General features: G+C 36.5%; 1 protein-coding gene across 1 annotated transcript in view; it reads left to right on the plus strand.

Moving 5' to 3' along the window:
* The window catches only part of LOC113051700 (cadherin-11-like), a 56,779-nt gene that overhangs the window by 20,515 nt on the left and 15,654 nt on the right, over positions 1-20,610 (plus strand). Inside the window, exon 2 of the mRNA XM_026215664.1 lies at positions 19,666-20,111. Coding sequence (XP_026071449.1) covers positions 19,860-20,111 — 252 coding nt within the window. The 5' untranslated portion in view covers positions 19,666-19,859. The remainder of the gene's footprint in view (positions 1-19,665; positions 20,112-20,610) is intronic.

Below are 20,610 nucleotides of genomic sequence, written 5' to 3' on the forward strand. Positions count from 1 at the left end.
CATTCATGTAAAACAAAACAGAGCCATCAAATGCACTCACGCCGTCTTTGCATAGTTAAAGAGATACCTCTATTTGAAATGTGTATGTGGCAAGTCTTCATGTTTATGTAAAGTAGCACTGGAGCATTTTCTTTTTTAAGCAGACGGCTGATCGGAGGTCCTACTCACTGTAATTATGAGGATAACTTGCTCTGCCAGGCTTCACGACTAGACTGTTAATTACCCTTCTCATGCCTTAAGATTTGCATTCTTGCAGCTGGGGAACAGCGAAACTCAATGGGCTGTGATTGGATATATGTGCTGGCAGATTTCTTTCTATTTGCATTTGCAAGTCTAGACAAACGTCTGTATCAAAGCTTTAGAGATCTGAGTCCAGATTTGACTCTTTTCTTTTTATTTTATTTTATTGAGTTTAGCATTGACTAATAAAAACAACATTTCCTTTCAGCTCTACATGTGGTCACATGGAGAGATTTAAAAACACAAAAATAAATTTGTGGTCTAGTCTGGGGTTTTTTAATGTTTGGAATCACAAGTGGGTGAAAGTGTATCCAGGAAATATTGAACAATGTATTAAAAGAATGTGCTTTCAGAAAAGACTGGTCAGAAATCACAAAGAGATCAATTTCACATATTTAATTAAATTGACAGCTGTAATATTCTGTACAATTTACAACATCACAAAGTATTTTTCCGCCATACTATTTGACAAATATTTAAAATATAATTATTTTATTGCATAAATGGCTATTTGTACACATCCATATATGGCTGCTTTTATATTTCAAGAAGGGGGTCCCTCGCAAAAGGATCATAAATGAGGTGTTTGTGGCATCTGGGGGAAATTTTTCGGTTCATATTCTGGTACCAGTTCCGGTTCCACCTAACGGTTCCGGTTCCGGTTCCAATGAAATGAAATGAAATGAAATGAAATGAAATTAAATTAAATTAAATTAAATTAAATTAAATTAAATTTATGCATTTAGCAGACGCTTTTATCCAAAGCGACTTACAGTGCATTCAGGCCATCAATTTTTACATATCATGTGTTCCCGGGGAATCGAACCCTCAACCTTGCACTTGTTTGCTTGCTAGCGCAGTGCTTTACCAGTTGAGCTACAGGAACACTAAAATGAACTATAACATTAAACATTGATAACATTAAAATGAACTATTAAAAAATAGTGGCAAGGAAAACTGCACAATACTCAAGTACTCAATGCTCAATACTGTTAATACAATACTATAACTTACTGTCAACCTAATTTAAAGGTTGGCAATGTCGAAATTCAACATACTGTATATCACAGTATACGAATATTCATAGTTTGGGTATTGTTAGAAATTTTCCGGTTCTGGTTCTATTTAAATTTACTGTTATTATGTTTTATACTTATAACCATGTATAAACACTCTCCATAAAGCCCCAATTTTACAAATAATAATGCAGTCAGGAGATGGTGTGATGCAAAGACTGGTTTCCACATTTCAAACACTTAAAATGTATGAAACTTCCACTTTGTGTATCACTCTTGAAATGACCTGTACAATAAATAATCTATCCCTCATACTTACATACAATAGCAGTCTTTCATTTCTGTTATTTGGTTTGTGAAATCCGTTATGGGAAACGACGAATCTTCAGAACACCGTGTCGCACCAGAACAGTTTTCAGAACAGAAACTTGCTCACAGATCCGGTTCTGAATAAGATTCATGGCAGCTTTCATTGGCCAAGGCCTGCCCATGAGGCCGTTTGGCCGACATGTCAATCAACCAATCACAGTTTGTTTCATTCATAGTCACATTTTGAGGCTTGGAAATCTCGCCACAATAACGGACCGGTGTGTAAAACTCTTGGACATATTTCAAAGATTCTATGCCACAAACATTAAGTATTTGACATACTTTTGAAAATCCAGTGTTTAGTTGATCCTGATAAGCACTCGCTGTCACCTTTGTAAACACTAGGCTTTCTTCTTTCGTGAGGGGTGTTTGGCGCCATGGTATCTTTGATTCCAGGCGGAACGTTAAAGACCACAACACACACATCTCGTGGAAATCCTGTAGAATTCAACCAATCCAATGATGACTTCAACAATCTTGAAGTTTTTCCACTTTATTGTGTGCCATATGCATCAGACGTTCAGCCAACGGTCCGTGGGCGTGACGTCTGAAGCTGAGATTAAGTCTACAACCAATTAGTTGAACGGTTTTCTTTTTCTTTAATTAATTTGTTGACAGTCTTCTTGTAAAAGTGTAAGCCTTAAAATGCATCCCCTTACCACTTCAGCCGTACACATTCAGGAATCATGCCAATTAAAAAAAAAAAAAAACACATTCTGCTGCGCTCCATCTAGCTGTTTTTGAACACATCTTATGTAAAATAAATGCATCCATTTGGGGTCAAGTGAACATGAAACCAGCCTAATTATTTAGTCGATTAGTCGTTTATTCATCAGGCAACCCACCAACAAGTCAATTTGGAAAATAAGTAGTTTTGCACATCCCTTGAATATAATTTTTTCAGAGTGTCTGCTTATAGTATAGTTAGGCCAGTCATATTTCTTAACTGTTACTGATATGTTTGTTAATTCAAGCTCCCATGAGCCCTTCCTCCAATCCTTCCTGCTGAGAGACCATTTCTCATACTCTCTCATTACTGTACAGAATCATTGATATTCAGAGAGTTCAAAGAAGTGACTGTGAGTCTGCCTTCTAGTTCCCGAAGTTGATTTGATGCTAGTGCGGCACTAAATGAAATTCAATATGTCACCAGGAGTCATTTGTGGCCCATAGCATACAGCATTTAATAGTTTAACCTTTCTTCAACCACTGTTCTAGTGTGTGGAGATGTGTAAGGATGAAGGCTATAGTGAGTTTCTCTCAATGCTTTGTCATAAAAAGCACTTAGTGTGTGATGTATTTGTCAGAAAGGTTGTCCAGAACAAACTCAGCTGTAATATGTAGTAGCACCTGAATGTACAGCTCTATGAGAGAGTATTATTAATATTTATGAATGAAAACATGCCTCTGATTATGACATTGCTTCTGACATGTTTTGTGACTCTTTCAAAGTAAAATGTCCAATGAGTGGCACTAACAGAGAGTTGTCATAACATTGGATTGTTCAAGTAACATAGCATAAAACAAGTCTTTATTAACCAGTGATCTGCGTCTGCAATCATAGTATTGGTGTTTTACCGTTACTGGTGTTCATTTCAGCTGGAAACAGGAGTGAATTGCATGAATAAGTAACAAGTGAAAAGGAAACCTTAAACAAGAGATCTAGTAATATGATCCTAAATTGCACATATTTAGCAACCTGGCCCACACCACAATGTTTCCCTTAGTTCTGTTAGGCTCAGCACTTACGTATATATGACTTTCTCTTTTATAGGCTTGAAGGCAAACCTGTCCATTTAACTATAGTAAACGATTTTTCTGCATGAGGTGCCAGGATAGAATTATATATATATATATATATATATATATATATATATATATATATATATATATATATATATATATATATATATATATATATATATAAAAAAAAAATAAATAAAAAAAAAAAATCACAGCATGACCTTTGTGAATCAAACAGCCACTGTGGAACCTTCACCAAAAAAAAAAAAAAAAAAAAAAAATAGCAAAAAGGATTCACACACATACAGACTGTGGAATTCATGGGAGAACTGCTGCCATTATGTGACTGACATTTTCCTTGAGGCTCTCTCACTCTCAAATTGTTGAGTTCTTTTCATAGACTGGATTTTTATAACTGCCATTTTGAGACATCGAAGATGACTAATCTAACTTGAGAATAAGCAAGGAAGAATTCCTTGTTTTGGCTGCTTTGAGGAATGCTTTTGTACACGATATTGCATTTGGTGTCTTATTGTTTGCTGATATGAAAGCTAGGATATGAATTTCAAATGGTCCATAAAAAAAATGTTATGCATAACAATGTATTGTTAGACATTTGATGTCAACGTGTCCTAAATTTTGATTCAGTTTCCCCCATGAATCTTGAAGAGTGTGGTTGTTGATGGAATTATTTTGACTGAATGATGTGTGATGCATGTAAATGTCAGGTGGTTAAAGAATGTACATCCTCAAACCGGCGTTCTGAAAATGACTCCTGCGGGTAAACATGCGTTCCCCACCCATTATTTTCTTTCATCAAGATGTGACAGTTCCCATCACACTTGAGATATGCTCTCTCACAAAGCAGCTTGCATTAATGAGCACTGACTTCTAGTTGTTTTAGCTACCTTGCATTTTTATGAAACACTTTTTGCTAGAGCATGAACTAGAAATAATACATGGTGTGATTTTGATCTTGGCTTGTAGCCTGGCTTTGCCATATGTCATGACTGTCAGGAGCCACTAATCCTGTCCCGTCTACAACACGAGAAAAAAAGGAAAGAGCAGAAATACCAAATTTAAGCAAATGTCCTGGAAATGTAATGCTAATGTCAACATTTGCAGCAGTTAGCCCCTCTCTGAGCCTTAACCCCTGCCCCCTGCACCAATGTAGGCTAAATCAGTATGCTGGTAACATTTATGGATGAACGCATCTCTTCCTGTGCATATCACAATGATTCTGTTGTCTTTAACCATCGACTAAAGGATCAGGCATTAGCTTGACATACATGCTAGGCATCGAAACAAAACTCTTAGCCTTCTGGGTTTTAAACAGATTTAATTCTAGCCATGCAGATTAAACGACTAGATTTTTCGTCTTGTTGCCATAGTAGAAGACAGACTTTCTCCCAACTAGTTTGCAGTTTTTTGCTATAAACAGATAAGCAGCCTCCCATCCATCCAATTTGTTCACTCTAGAAGGTTCCTCCTGGATTCTCGATGTGCCACGGATGCTTTTCAGACCCACTGGAACTATTGATTGTTAGAAAGAGTTTTGATTAACTGAGATACAAAAATGACAAATCAATAGTAGTGCTTCAGTTCAAAGCAGTTGCTGATATTTGTACCACTTTGATCAAATTTGTACAATCAAATTTAAAATATACCAGTTAGTCTTCAAACAACTGATGATCTGGCAGAATATAGGCTATTATGGAAACTTCAGAATTTTCTTCCAAATATTTAAAAAAGTGGTTCAAGTATTGTACTTAAAAAAATAAAATAAAATAAGATAATGAAAAATAGGGCAGTTTCTGAATAACAATAGCCACACACACACACACACACACACAAAATAAAAAATAAACCTGAATATACTACATGTACTCAATAAATAAACAATACAAATACAATAAATACAAGGCCCATATAAATAAATAAAGTAGATAAACTCCTGTGTCGTGGGATTATAGTGATTCATAAATCCCAGAGGAGTCAAATTTAGAAACACAAAACAAATGCAAACCCCAGAGGATTAACAATCTCATTTTCCAACTGGAATAAAGAGTGGATTGTCTTGCTTCCTTTGATACTTGCTAAATTACTCAATTTATTTCTTTATTTTTTTATTTTTTTTGCTGTACAGTCCGTGTGATGGTGTGCACTGGGGCCTTGGAGCTCTAGTCAGATTCAACCAGGCAGACTTTTGTACTGCTCTTGAAATGGTGGAATGAAAGCCTTATACACGTGTGTCTGGATGTGTGTGTAAAGTTCATTATGTAAAGGTGAAATAGCACTGGGTAAGATTTACAGTTAGTAATGCTCAATTCAGTGAAGGATTGGTTGGGAAAGATACTCCTCAACAGAAGAGACCTGATGATAAGGCGATGTCCTCTGCCTTGCAGCGTTTTGAAGATTATTCTGCTACAAAAGATGTGTGTCATGAATTATGGTGGATTTGACATTGTTAGGACTGCTTATGGTATTGAAGAATAGTGATAATCTCATTCAACAGTCTTTCAAAGCTTTTAAATTACACGAGTAGTTTATTTGTAACTGCAGTCCCTTTATTGAAATTCCCATAGAATAATTATGTGGAGTTGAAGGAGATCTGACCTTTTGGTGCTTCACAACCAGTGGCTGACAGACACACAGTGGAGAGGAGATTGGGGGAGGGGTGTTACATTAACTTTCATTGAACCAAACTGTCACTTTGTTGACATTCAGTGTTGCTTTATTCATAAAATTGCGTACTGCTGAAACAGCTAGATACATTTTTGTGCTACTTACCATTAAGGCCTGGAGCAGAGATCAAGGTCCCATAATGCAACACTCCTATGAATTGATTGTTATGGAAATTCTGTTAAAATATACAGTCATACAGATGTTGCTTACAGTTTTACAAAATATTTTTTATAGCTCCTATAATAATTTTAAAGATGAAACATTAAATAATAATAATAATAATAATAATAATAATTATTATTATTATTATTATAATAATAACAACAAAGGTTTTAATGGCTTTTTGATTTATTTTTGTTTCTGTATTTAATAATTATAAAGCTTGTATAAAGGATTTTAAACTATTACATGTAACTTAAAACTACTTTGCAACTTTTATTAATAACTCTTAAGAAATAATACATTCATTTTAGGTGGCATTTATGTGTCCAGTTTATATAAAAATATAGATACATCACTGTCTTTTATATTGCTGTCATGCCTTTGAGATTTTCCTAAAATGATAAGAAGTGGCAGAAGAGCACATCTCCGCCAGGGCAGCAGAGCCACAGTTTAAAGATCGAATTAATCTTAAGACTTCTAAATAATTGAATGAGAAAAGGTCTATTAGTCATTACTAAAGTGTTTCTTTTCTTTACAGTTTTTTTTATTTATTTTTTTAGAAACAACTAAATTAGTTTTACTTTAAAGTTCAACATTTTTAGTGTACGTTGTTAGTGTATAGCTGAGTTCAATGTGTAAATAACTTTTTCCAAAATAAATAAATAAATTACCTAGATCTTTACGGTATACATTTTTAACACTGATGAGATTTTAAAGATTTTTGTAGATTACTCAAAAGTGTCTTTAACTGAAGAGTAACCCACATATAGACACATACAGATTTGAATTGTCTTGACATTGGTGATGGGTCATTTCCTTAATAGTGGCCCTGACAGACAAGATTTTTCTAAATTGATTTAGGAATATGACTCTTTTACTTGAAGCTGTGCAGTTTCAGGTGTATGAGGATGATGTTATTTAATTATATATATATATATATATATATATATATATATATATATATATATATATATATATATATATATATATATATATATATATATATATATATAGAAAGAGAGAGAGAGAGAGAGAGAGAGAGAGTTTCATTTTCAACAAAGAAAGGTCCTAAGAAGATTGATAACAAGTGTGATTGTGTTCCCCTGACTACATTTTCCTTTGTTTACTCCCTGCTGATCTACAGGTCCAAGGTTCTGTGTTATTATATCACTGCCTTTTCCCATTTTGGATCATTTACACCTAATCTGTGGCTTGAGGCCGTCTCAAATGGGTCCTGCTGGTAGGTAGTTGTCACCAGATGTTTTAAGGAAGACAGAGTATCTTTGTTGAGTCAGCGGTGCATGACAGGGGTGGACTGGTTCGGAGGATTGAGGACAGGCATCTCCTTGTTTTAACCACCTCTCAAGGTCTCTAAGCCGTAGTAAAAGGGGAGCTTGAGAGTCGAATTGCTTGTGTGGAGAGACAGATGCATTCTCTCTAATGCCTTTAGAAATGGTCCAAAAGCAGCTTAATATATATATATATATATATATATATATATATATATATATATATATATATATATATATATATAGTGTTTTTTTTTTTTTCGAGGTCAAAAATTCAGACTCCGCTATTATAGTTTTGTTTGTTAGTTGGTTTGCTTTCTTTTTCCTGGTATTAGGACTTTAAAATGTTTGCTTGGTCTAGAAACAGGCTGTGAAAATGCCATCAGTTTTGTTTTTTTGCAGTCCCTGCCCTCCACAATACCCCTCTCTGTGGAGGGATTAGGAATATAGGTTCAATGTCACAGTCTTCTGTTCAAATGAGTCTATGTCTTCATCATTGATAAGAGGAAATTGGACGCAGTGAAGTGCTCTCTGACAATGCTTTATGTTCCCTGCTTTTGATTTCCCTTTGCTCATGTTGTTTGTCCTCAACCCTCCCTTCCCCTTCGCTTCGTCTTGCTCATCACCTTGACATCTTCTGTGTTTGTTTAACAACCATAGAGACAGTTTCTGTTCTGCTGCCCGCACCCCAGAATGAGATCTGTTCCGTAGCTATGAAATTGTGAGTTTAACATATTGCTTTGTATTTTTGCTATTTTTGATAGCCTCAATCCTCTTGCAAAGTCATTCTGGCTGAGAAAACTGTCTACAATTGTGTGTGTTTGTGTGTGTGTTTGTATACACACATACATACATACAAAATATATTGTGGGATTGGATCATTTTTAACCCAGCCTTACACTATTATATAGTTTTTGACTTAATGTGACAGACATGCCTCCATTGCATTCTCAGTTGTGAGCCGTTCTGTGCCAGAGCAGCTGGGTAATCATTTTCAGTTTCTCTCCTTTTCAGTTGAGCAGACTATTGAAATGGCTCTGAGTTTTAATTTCTCTGTTTACCAATTCACTGAATTAACCTCTCCTCAGAGGAGATGCTTGGCGAAAAGGTATTAAAAATCGGGTGATGTTTATCAATGCACCATTTGCTTTTCAATCATCTTTGAAAAAGTCAAACAATAAAGCTGTCAGTCAAGTCGCTTTGGCAAGGAAGCAGCTTGCAGATGTTAGCAGTAAAGAGAGTGTTTTTGAAAAAATAAACAACCTACATGGAAATTCAGAAGAGGGAATATTATTGAAATATGCCTAGTGATTTTAAATATCAGAGGTTGCGTGATCCAATAAGTTGTCTGGGCTCCTGGACGTGAAATGGCTCCCTATAAACACCCAAGTTAGCCGCAGTAGCATAATAGTCTCATTTCTCACCGTCTCCAGTGTCTCCCTACATAGCATTGATGGGATCCATGACTTTTTTGCCTGCTGTCCCACCAAACCTCAGGAATCCCGAGTGTTTTATTTTCCCTTTGCCTCAAATCAATTCCAGACACCGCAGTTCCCTGCTCCCTGGATCCTCCGGGACAGGGCTTCTGAAAACCCTGACTAGTCCTCTATTTTCCAGGAAATGAAAAGGTTTGGGAATGAGAGGCTTTGGCAGTGCCCCACCATTCACCTCAAAGCTGCTTAAAGAAAAAATATGCAAGCACGTCTTCCACGCTGACAGAGATATTCTGGGCCTTGTGCGTGAGACAAAAGAGAAGACACGGGGCCTTTATTAGTCTTGTACATTTTAATAATGGATTTAGTGTCTTGTGGGTGATTGAAGCTCTGAGTGGATGCAGCTGTCGTTAGTCAGTGTTTTTATAACCTAGTCATTAGTATTCTTGGATATACAGTGAAGCTATGAAGTGCTTACTGGAATTGCATAATAACTGAAGACATAATTAGGATGTTATTGATGTGTAAAGAGGGGAAAAGAAGAAAGGAACAATTATCTTAAATTATTAGAAACCATGTTAAATTACTTTGAAGAAGTCAACTGAGAGGCTATAGAACTCCGGAATCATCATTCATGGCTGACTATTTTAAAAGTCAGTCATGCTTGCGTTTTTCCATAGACCCCAATGACTCCATTTAATACTGTCATGTACGTCTCCTTGAACTGATTATCTGTGAGCTTTTGTTTTCGTTCTCAATTTCCTTAATAATTGCCCAAGTATTATTCTTGTATTGCTTTCAGTTTCAATGCCATCGTCTTAAATATGTGCAGGGCTTGAAATGAATGATATTTCAGCACATTTAAACATCTATTCATGAAAATCAACACAGCTTTAATTGCTGTATTCAATTTTGTTATTATTTAATTTTATTTAGGGCTGTTTTTGGGGGGGGGCATGGCAAGAAAAGCACAGACTGGGTGGGATGATTTACTGATTGTTATTAATACATCCATATTTGTGCTTGCATGAATAGACAGAAGGATGATTTGTTGGCGGAGATGAATAATGAGAAGAAATATCATTACCAGGCATGTGCAAAAGCTGATTCTAGTGGTTAATACTTATAGCTAAAGCTGTAATGAGTTTTGATAGTTTGGTTGAGTGGCTCAAACACACGCCACACCAAATGTAGGCCCACCTGCGTATCTGTACACACCAGTGACTCTTACACTCTAATGAATGTTAGAAGTAGAAGCCGAATACATTCTTAGAGTTTGTTATCAGGACATTCTGCTGTTTCACTTGTCTGACGGAAGTTGATGTTCCATTGGAAACAAATACGCCTCGTAGAGTGGATAATCAAGGTATGCAGGGAATACAAGCACACACTGTTGCCTTTAGGCGTCTAACCTTCATGTTGTTCTAGGTAATATAAGAAGAGTGCTGAGCCTTGTTTGCCCTAGTAAGGTGATACTCACTTCTCTTTTCCAAGGGCACGTGCTGGAGAACAGACAGTGGCGGAGCCTTGGGCTCTTCTGAAATAACATCTTGAGAAAGTGTTAGGGTGTTCATCTCCGTAGTCCGACTTACAAGACTCCACCAGAGAGATCCAAGCAGCTCACTGGTTGTTAATAGCTCTGATTTTCCACTAACATGCAGCGGTGACAGCAACAGAAGCAACAGCAGCATCAACATCTCAAACAGCGGCAAAAACAAAGGCTTTCCCTCACATCCATAACTAAGAACCCTGGCCACAACTGTTCGCATATTCATAATCCAGACCTCTCAGAGGAAGTGCGGGAGGCAGGGAAGGAGAAAGAGGCATGAGCATTAGTCACCTTTTTAGAATACAAATCAGCTCTTTAGCCATGCACTGCAGCGAGCCAGGCTGAGGGATTTTTGTTTGCGAAACACCTCCACCGATTAGTCTCTGTAATTGAACGACAATTAAGAGTCAGGTTTCGCCCTGTGAGCACAACCGCTGACCAGGGGAAGTACTGCTGGGTAATGAGAAACCAAAAAGCTCTTTTCTCCGTGACAGCGTCAGGAAAGGCTTTGATGGCGGAACTTTGAAGTGAATAGATACGCATCTCAATTCCCAGGTCCATCACGAGCACGTGTAGTGTTTAGAGGTTATGACTTCCTGTTACATCGCCGCGTTTTAAAAGCCTTCTCGTTTTCATGCCTCAAACAGCAATTAGTCATTTGAAAGCAATTATTTTTGTTTCTGACTTTTGGCCATGGGATTATGGTAGATAGTACAAAAGGTTTTAGCCTTCATCACACTTTTGTTTAGGGTGAGTCCACCACTGTTATGTGAATGTTTTAATGACACTCAGATCCTTAAAATTGCACGTTGACAGAGCTAAACACGTGAACAGCTTTGCTTATACTAGCACTCTCTATGATGTAGTGGCATTCAGATCGTTGTGTCTTGAGAGTTGGTCTTTAAGTGCCTAAGGAGAATGTGAAGATGAAGGAGCCGAATGAGAGGGGAGCAACCTTCACAGAAGTTCAAAAGTCTCAGTGGCTTTGAAAATACAGAGCTAGAGGGAAACTCACACTGTCTGGGTGAAACAAGTCTACTTAACGATGAAATGTGTAATTGTTTCTATGTTTCTACTAAATTTTCTCTACTCCCAGCTAAATGTCAAGAGGCAACTACAAAGACACAGCACCTTAGCAAGTGTTGCTGGCAGAATAGTCCATTGTCTATTAGGGTCGGCCGATGTCTACACATTTGTCATCGGACGTTGTCTACAGTGAAACATCTGTGTCTACATCGGATGAGAGTGGCGTGGCACAACAAAATACTATAGAACCACTGATCTATAATAGAGATTCATTATATATAGATCAGTCAATAGAACTCAGTATAATCAGGATGGTGTCTACACAAAAATTTCGAATGATTTTCAATGGTCACTTTGTCGCGTCTTTAGTCTTTAGCTGATGTGGCGTGGAACAACACGGAATCGCATCCGGTGTAGACACAGTGTAAAGCCTGTTATACTTTCTGCATGAGCAATCCGGACACGTACACGGACAGCGCGGACATGAACTACTTGTATTTATACTACCGAAAGCGTACGCTGATGGTACGCACCGCAGCAAACATGTGAACAAACAATTGCCCAGAATTATTGCACAACTGGCAGTCTTTATATTGTTTTATTGACAGATTGTACAGGTTTGAGTATCAACAGGCTTCTTCACGCAGCCTGCACATGTGCAATGGTGCTTTTGAAGCCTATGAAAAATAGGAGGCATACAGTCATCTGCTCAGAGCCTCCACACACTCTGTGATGATGATTTTTACGTCACGCCTACCATAGTGGAGCCTAGTGAACTAATATAACACAGCCTTACGGAGAGATGACTGAGAGTGATGGCGAATGATTTGCAGTTCCTCAGACAAACATATAATCTTGTAAAATGTGTACTGCCGCTCCACAGTATAAATAGATTGCGTGCGATCGGGAATATCGAAAGTCATAATGAAACTAAACAGTGATCGTTGGGGGGGGGGTCTTGATTCCAGTGTGATGTGATGTCTATCAGCCATCGTTGATGGACGATGGCATTATCTATCGGCCCAACCCTATTGTCTATATAGTCAATATAATGATGTATGAAGTATAGCTGACACAGAAGTAAATTCAAACAGCTTTCTGTTGGTAAATGTGGCAAATTTATGTGACCAACTACAAATCTGTGTAAGGGAAACTTTTGCCGTCATTCAGAATTCTCAATTGCATGGATTCCCATTGAAATGAAGTCAGACATTTGTACATTGAGCAGTGGTATGAGACTAGGGCAGGACAATCTGTATATCCTTTCATTATTTCCTTATAGTACTGTTAGTGGTGCTATAACCTTTAAGCATTCTTGGTTTTTCGATCAAACCTATAATGTACTAATATGAATGCTGTGATTAATTACATTCAGTGGAGCATATTCTGCAAATGCTTTATTTTGATGGTGCCCCATTGGACATTCTTCTGATTAAGTAACTTTGCAAGTACATGGCAGCATATTCTACTCTCCATAACCCATAACCCTCCATAACCCTAACCATGATGTAAGTTACTCATAGAGCACCTACAAATGTGAACTATCGAAATAAAAAGTAACTACTTATGTGCTGTTGATATGCATTCCCTCAATATACACCAGGGTAGAAGGCACCCAAGTTTCTTCTACACATCTGTAAAAGCTTCAAAGCCAGCAACCAAACCAGCAGGCAGTACTTGAGATTTCTTTTAAACTCTTGAAAATATAGAAAGGGAGAATATTGAGATTATTTGAATGTACAGTCTAACATGGTTTAAAATACCAGCCTTAACAGACCATCAAAAACCAGTGACAGAAACTGGAGTTGGATAGCAAAGCAAAAGGCACTGCTGGATAAGAAACACCATGTAAGTGTATACTTAAAAAAAAAAAAAACAGTGTAGAGGCTAAATGAGTGTGTGAGTGAGTATTCTGTTAGGTTTACGAACAAAAAATGGCATCTGTGCTTGACAGAAAATCACTGTAAAAAAAACAAAAAACAAAATGGTGACATTGTTTCATGTATTACAGGATGGCATAATGGTGCCTGTATTTTTAACAGCTTACAATTCAAAGAATAATGCTAATATATAGTCCACTTGAACTACCAAATTGGCTTTACCTTAAATGTACCAATAACCACCATAATAATATGGGTAGTATAACAAAAACCCACATGCTGAATCAAAGTAATCATGAGTGGCCAAGAAGAAACAATTATTTATATAAAATTTCTGGGAATGACTATTTACAGTTTTGCATTGTTACAGCAACATTTTTATTTATGTCTGTTTTCAAGCAGCTAATTTGCAGTAGTAAACAGAATTGGGTGAACTCTTCTTCCATTAAGCCTAAATGAATGCATCATGTATTGTTACAATTGAGAGGGTGAATTTAAATATGTATCCTTTATTACAAAAATTACAAAAATCTAACTTTTCATTGGAAAATAAGAATTTAAAATGCGAGATAAATTGTATGATTTATTTTTTTTTTTTCATACACATTGGTTCACAATTAATCATTCATCAATACCTTTTGGAGCCTCCTTTTGCCAAGAGAACAGCTCAGAGACTTACAATGCCTGATAAGTTTGGAGAACACCTGACAAGAGATCAGAGACAATTCTTTCATCCAGGATCACTCCAGACTCTTCAGATTCACAGTTCCATGTTAATGCTTCTCCTCTTCAGTTCTCCACACTCATTTGCTATATAGGTTCAGCTCTGTGTTGGTATTAAATTGAATCCATGATGTCATGTATCTAAATAAGATATCCAGGATCTCCGGCAGAAAAATAGGCCCACAACATTGTACACATGGGATACCTTTTTATCCCTGTATGCACAAAACCCATCTTGAGTGTTTGCTGCTTTAAAAATCTGACCATAGAAGCCAGTCGTATCTGACAACTGAATATGCTGGATGCTGTTTTAGGATGAGTTAAGACGGGGTTCTTGAAACCCATGTGCTGATGCAGGTGCTGTTTGAATTTTTTTTTTTTTTTTTTTTTTTTTTTTTTTAGGCTTTCTGACCCCAAAAAGACTCTACTAATCTCTGCAGATCTACAGCTGTGATCCTTGGAGAGTCTTTGGCCACTCAAACTCTCCTTCTCACCATGCATTAGAATGATAGACACACTTCATATCCAGACATATTTGTTTAATCATTTAGATGACTGGAACCTCTTAAATTATTGCCCTGATGGTGGAAATGGGGATTTTTAATGCTTTAGCTCTTTCCTTACGGCCACTTTCTAAATTCATGAAGTTCAAAAAAATATATTCTATCAATTTTACTATATAATACATATGTAACTCCCCTTTCCATAATTGTGAGCTTCATATATATATATATATATATATATATATATATGTGTGTGTGTGTGTGTGTGTGTGTGTGTGTGTGTATGTATATATATATATATATATATATATATATATATATATATATATATATATATATATATATATATATATATACACACATACATTTTGTGGGTCAAATTTTTTTTTTTTTTTTTTTTTATCAAAGGTCATGTCCCATGAATATATTTTGTAAATTTCCTAACATACATGTTTAATTTTTGATTAGTGATATTGCTAAGAACTTAATTTAGACAACTTTAAAGTATTTATAGTTTTAAATGTGATTATTTTGTGTATTTGGTGTAACAGAATATGTTGACATGCTTTAATGTTCAAAAAACACATTATTTTTCAAATAGCGCAGTCTTCTCTGATTGGCCACCTGACCCAATGCATTGTGATTGGCCGAATGATGCAAAAGCCACTTTAGTGTAATATCTAATGTGTACATGTGCACATACTGAAGATACAAATACAATTTTAGAGAGTCATGTGAAAGCAGCAAGTGTAGTTGCTGAAGATCCAAGCATCCAGTAGCATATATCACATATACATGGATATGAATCATCTTTATGGATTTACAACACTTTTACCCTGGTTTGCTTTTGCCTAATCCCACAACAGAGAATGTTACTGAGAGTAAAAAAAAAGAAAAAAAAAAAAAGAAAGAAAGATAGAGGGGGGAAATGAGTGAAAAATGAAGTAGAGCTGACCACACCATTTTCACATTAGTTTGCTCTCAAGCCACCTTTCATTAGATACCAAGTTTGTGGTTGGAGATCCAGAGATTCAGAGTGTGCTTGCAGCTGAATTGCTGTAATTTTCTTCTTTTGTTTAGCGATAGCTACTAAAATTCAGAAACCAACAGGGTAAGTGGCTGTTAACTGAAAATACTGTGCACAGAACAGAATAAATGTCTTTCACTCAGGTCTCAGTCTTCCACAGAAATAGCTTCACTTCTGATTTCAAGTGTTATTCCATAACCCTTCTTCTCCTTCGCTCTCCATTTCCTTTTCTCCTTTTCCTTCCGCTGTGGGAAAATATGATAGGAAATTAGATTCTTCTCAGACTTCTGAATGCTTGCAATGGGCCATGACAGAGCTTCTGGATCTGGTTTGACATGTCTCCTAAGGATTCTGAAATCTATTCATCCACCCATTCATCCGTTTATTTGTTTTATATCTTTATACTAGTTCAGCCAGAGGATCACTTCCAGTGCCTTTCAGATTTTTGCAGTTTCTTCATTTCATCCCAAGGCTCTTGCAGTGGCAACTGAATCTGTAACTCTGATTAAGGTCTTGGCATTTTATAGTCCAGAATTCAATATTTAGTTTAAGGCATGTGTAATATATTCCACTGAATATATCCCACTAAACTAGTAATTATAGGCTTTAAGGAAGGGTGATCATTTGTGGTTCCAAAACATTGAGGCGTTTTCTTCTCTTGTCCTCCATTAGGCGTAACAGTACACGCTAGCAGTTTCTTTGTTGAAGAGACAAACAAATACAGCTGCTCTTAAAATACATTATCTGCCTTTTATTTCCTCCCTCAAATATGTTTTAAGATGCTAGAGCTTGAATCGTTTCAGCAGAGACACACTTTGACGTCCTGCCGATTAAAGGTCATGATAAATAACGATATCCCTTTTACAGATGTTCCAGACATTGCAGGGTTGGTGAATCATTTACCATCTCTGAGTGACTCTACAATTGGTTTGTTATACAAATGTTTCAGTAAAAACAAGAATAGCTCTGGGGTTAGAACATTTACTGTAATTTCTCAATGTTTTTATAAATCATCAAGTGGTTTGGTTTTTGAGACAAAGAGCATGTACCCCTAATGACTACAAAAACGCTGAGTACTATTCTGAGAAGAATGGTGTGGGTTGCATGACGGGGTCTTCAACCTTTTTTTTTTTTTTTAGATCCCTTGGTGGAGAGAGGGACTATGGCCAATAACAGCATGCATATATTGCCATATAAATGTATTTTCATACTCTGTTATGCTTATTGTACATTGCAAAGCCATTGAAATCATATCTGTCAAATGTACAGTCATATTCTTGTAATTTTCTAAATGTTAATGAGTGAAAGACAATGAATGTTTAGCATAACATGGACCTCTTAATTTCAATTTCACTGAATAGCATGCTTTTGGGTATGCATATATTAATTTTGTTTTTACAAAAAGCTTGTTTGAGATCAAACAGTAATGTGCAGACTCCATTCAGAGCCACCACAGACCCCAACGAGGTCACACATCTCCTGATAGTTTGAAACATGATAGTTTTAACTGAAATTAAGAGACAGAATACTTTTACTGAAAGGTGAGACACAATTATCAAGTGTTTCTGAATACAGTATTCAATTCCGTACATCTCAACTTCAAACAAGGATATTTTTTGTACTTTTTTTATTTATTTAAGAAATGTATATTTTTTAAAGGACATATTAAACTGATCACAAGTAATAATAAACAAAATTCAGCTGTGCCATCATGGGAATAAATTAAATACTACTACTACAACTAATAAAAATGATTAAAAAAAGAAGTTATTTTAATTTGCAAAGTTATTTTACAATATTATAATTTTTTTTTTTCTTTTTTTTTTTCTTTTTTTTTTTTATCAAATAAATGCAGCCTTTGTGAGAATAAGATACTTATGTAATAAATAAGTATAATAATAATAAAATATATATTGTTCAGTGTAAATGCTCTGGATTCCTAGTGCTTGTAAGGAGCACTCTTGAGAGGAAGAGTTTAGATGCTCTACAACCATAGAATTGTTTTGAGAACTGATCAGTATCAGCCGATACTGATACCGATACAGATCCAATACAAACTTTTTTTTGTCAATATAGAATTTCTATACCTGTGTGTTGATCTGATTATCACTTCTTTATGTGTAAAACACGATCTACTATTCTATTATATTCAATCTGCTATATTACAATTTCATTTGAAAGAAAAATAAAAAAAAAATGAAAAGCAAATATATATTCATAATCTATGACATAAATAATATTATAAACTAGGTTAGTGGATAATTCAGCAGCAAAAGATATGGGAGCACAGTCATTTTATAAAATCTAAACTTTTATCAAAAACATTATTTAGTGGGGAATAAATAAATGTGTTGAACAAAATCTGGTAAAATGTCACCCATTGCTATTTGTATTGCAATTCATTTGTATTGATGAATGAAATAACTGTGATTGGTTGTTTGACATGTTGGTCAAACAGCCTCAAATACGGTTCCTGGCCAATGAAAGCTGCCATGAATTCCAGATCTTCATTCTGAAGGTCTGGCTATGCAAGACTAACCTAATTCTGACATTTTGGTGGCTGGTCAATAATGAAAGGAAGGGGTAGAATGTCTTCTTTCTCTTGCTCCGATGCCAATTTACAGAGAAGAGCGAAGCAATATAATGTGATCAGGGCCTGACAGTATGGAGGTCTGCCTCAGTTAGGGCACCCACTTTCCTAGTTCTCTGCTGGTTGCACTTTATTTTGGGAAATATTTACGGGCTTTGCAGACTGGCAATTGGTTAGGATTTGTTTTCTGTCTTGCTTATCCACCCCTCTGGTGCCTTTCACACTCTAACAGACCCCTCCTCCATATGTGTGTAAAGTGAGGATTTGACTTACTATGATTAGGGTAAGGATGGCGGAGCATGTGTGTGTGCGTGGGTGCAGCGGCCCACCGTAGCTGTTGTCAGAGCTAAAGGTTGTTAGCGGCTCAGTGGATGAGAAAATACCCAGCAGGCTGCACTCCCATACCACATCCGCCTACACCCAGACAGAGAGCGATGGACGGACTTTATGGGATTTCACCCAACACCTCAAGTGGTTAATTACTGGATGTATAACATGACATGTGTTTACACACAATAAAGATCTGGAAAAGTATGGTATTGACAGTTGTTAAAGAGCAGGTATTGTGTGACTTTTATATTAGGAATTTGATGAGATGTATATTCATTAATATTATTTAATATTAATAGTTGAGGTAATTGTATTATACACCTCTGTGGTCAGTAAGATTTGAAATGCTTTCGAAAGATTTTTTATGCTCACCCAGACTGCATTTATTTCTATTAAAATTATTAAAATATATTTTAAAATGCAATTTATTTCCATCATGACAAAGCTTAAAATTCAGCAGCCATTACTGGTGATTTGAGGCTCAAGAAACGTTCTTATTATTTATGTCTGCTTAATATTATTTTTTTTTTTTTAACCATGACATGTTTTTCAGGATTGTTATATATATATATATTTCAAATACATGCAGTTTATATATATATATATATATATAAACTGCATGTATTTGAAATAGAAATATTTTACAAGTTATATTGTAAGCTTAATAATTTTCACTAAAAGTTGAATAGAAATACATACAATTTCACAATGTATTTGTCTTTGACTTGTCCCGCTTTTGCTTTAATGAGATCTGCACTCAAGCTGCACGAACTCCCCAGGTGTGTTTGTAAAACCTGATGATCAAGGTTTCCAGCTTGATTTGAGCCAAAGAACATCTTGTGCTTCAGTGGAAACAAGAACATATGACTTTTCTAAGAACAGCAAGAACATCTGAAAAGGATTTCACCTGATCAATGACACAAATTCTCTTTGTGACCTAGTAATAGTGCAGAACGTTTTGCCTCAAAGTTTCATTAAATGTTTTATTATCCTGACATTTTCAGTGTACTGTTTAGGCTTTGTGTAGACAGTTTAGACCTGTGTACCCCTACTTATTCTTTCTCATATGACTAATGGCTTTTTCTCCATTTTTGTTTCAGAATCGGAGCAGAAGAACGAGTGGAAAAGCATGACTTTGTGATGGATCTCAGAAGTCAAGTCCAGTGAGGTCTCCTTCTGTCCCCCTCGACCCCTTTAGAGACCACACCTTCCAGTGGACCCCATTTCAAGGATTCTCTCTGGATTTTGATACGCACAGGAGGAAGGCCCAGAGGAAGTGGACAGTGTGGGCAGGATGTGGGAGGGACTGAGACAGCAGGTGTTCTTCTTGTGTTTGGGGGCCGCACTATGGAGCGCTGTAGCAGCAGCGACATACAGGGTCTCAGGGCCACGGGAGCGTGGCCACCGCCGCCATCTCTCTTTACACAGACACAGGGAGAGAGGCAAAGAAGGCCAGGTGCTTCACCGCTCCAAACGGGGCTGGGTCTGGAACCAGTTCTTTGTAATTGAGGAGTACACAGGCCCCGATCCCGTCTTAGTAGGTCGGGTAAGTAGAAACAAGGAACATCTACGTCCATCTCATGTCGTCCTACTCCTCGTTCTCCATCTCCCTCCCTCTCTTTTTTTTCTCTTAAGGTTATGTTGTGAATGAAAGTCATTGGGGTTTTCATTCCAGACAGAGTCCTTGCAATATCCTCCATTTGTTCCACAAAGGCAATCAGTGGCCCACTTGATTAAAGGTTATAAATTGGATTTCCTTTTTAATAACAGTGCAGTCCCCGATGGTTCTTGCATAAGGGAAATGGACGATTTATGGGCCTGTCGGATAGTTACATAGCAAACCCGCAGCACTTTGGCCTTTAAACTCCCACCTGAACCCAAGTAGAGGTTTAGACTTATTGAGTGGGCATATTCTGTGTCAGGAGTTTAATTTCATTTTAACCTGCATAATCAACATCCCTTGATTCGCATCAGCTCTATACAGTTTATGTGTGTGCAACATATAAACAGTCATACATTACAAAAATGAGGTTTGTTCTCATTTT

This window comes from Carassius auratus, chromosome 32, assembly GCF_003368295.1.
Source record: "Carassius auratus strain Wakin chromosome 32, ASM336829v1, whole genome shotgun sequence".
In the NCBI taxonomy this organism is placed as follows: Eukaryota; Metazoa; Chordata; class Actinopteri; order Cypriniformes; family Cyprinidae; genus Carassius; species Carassius auratus.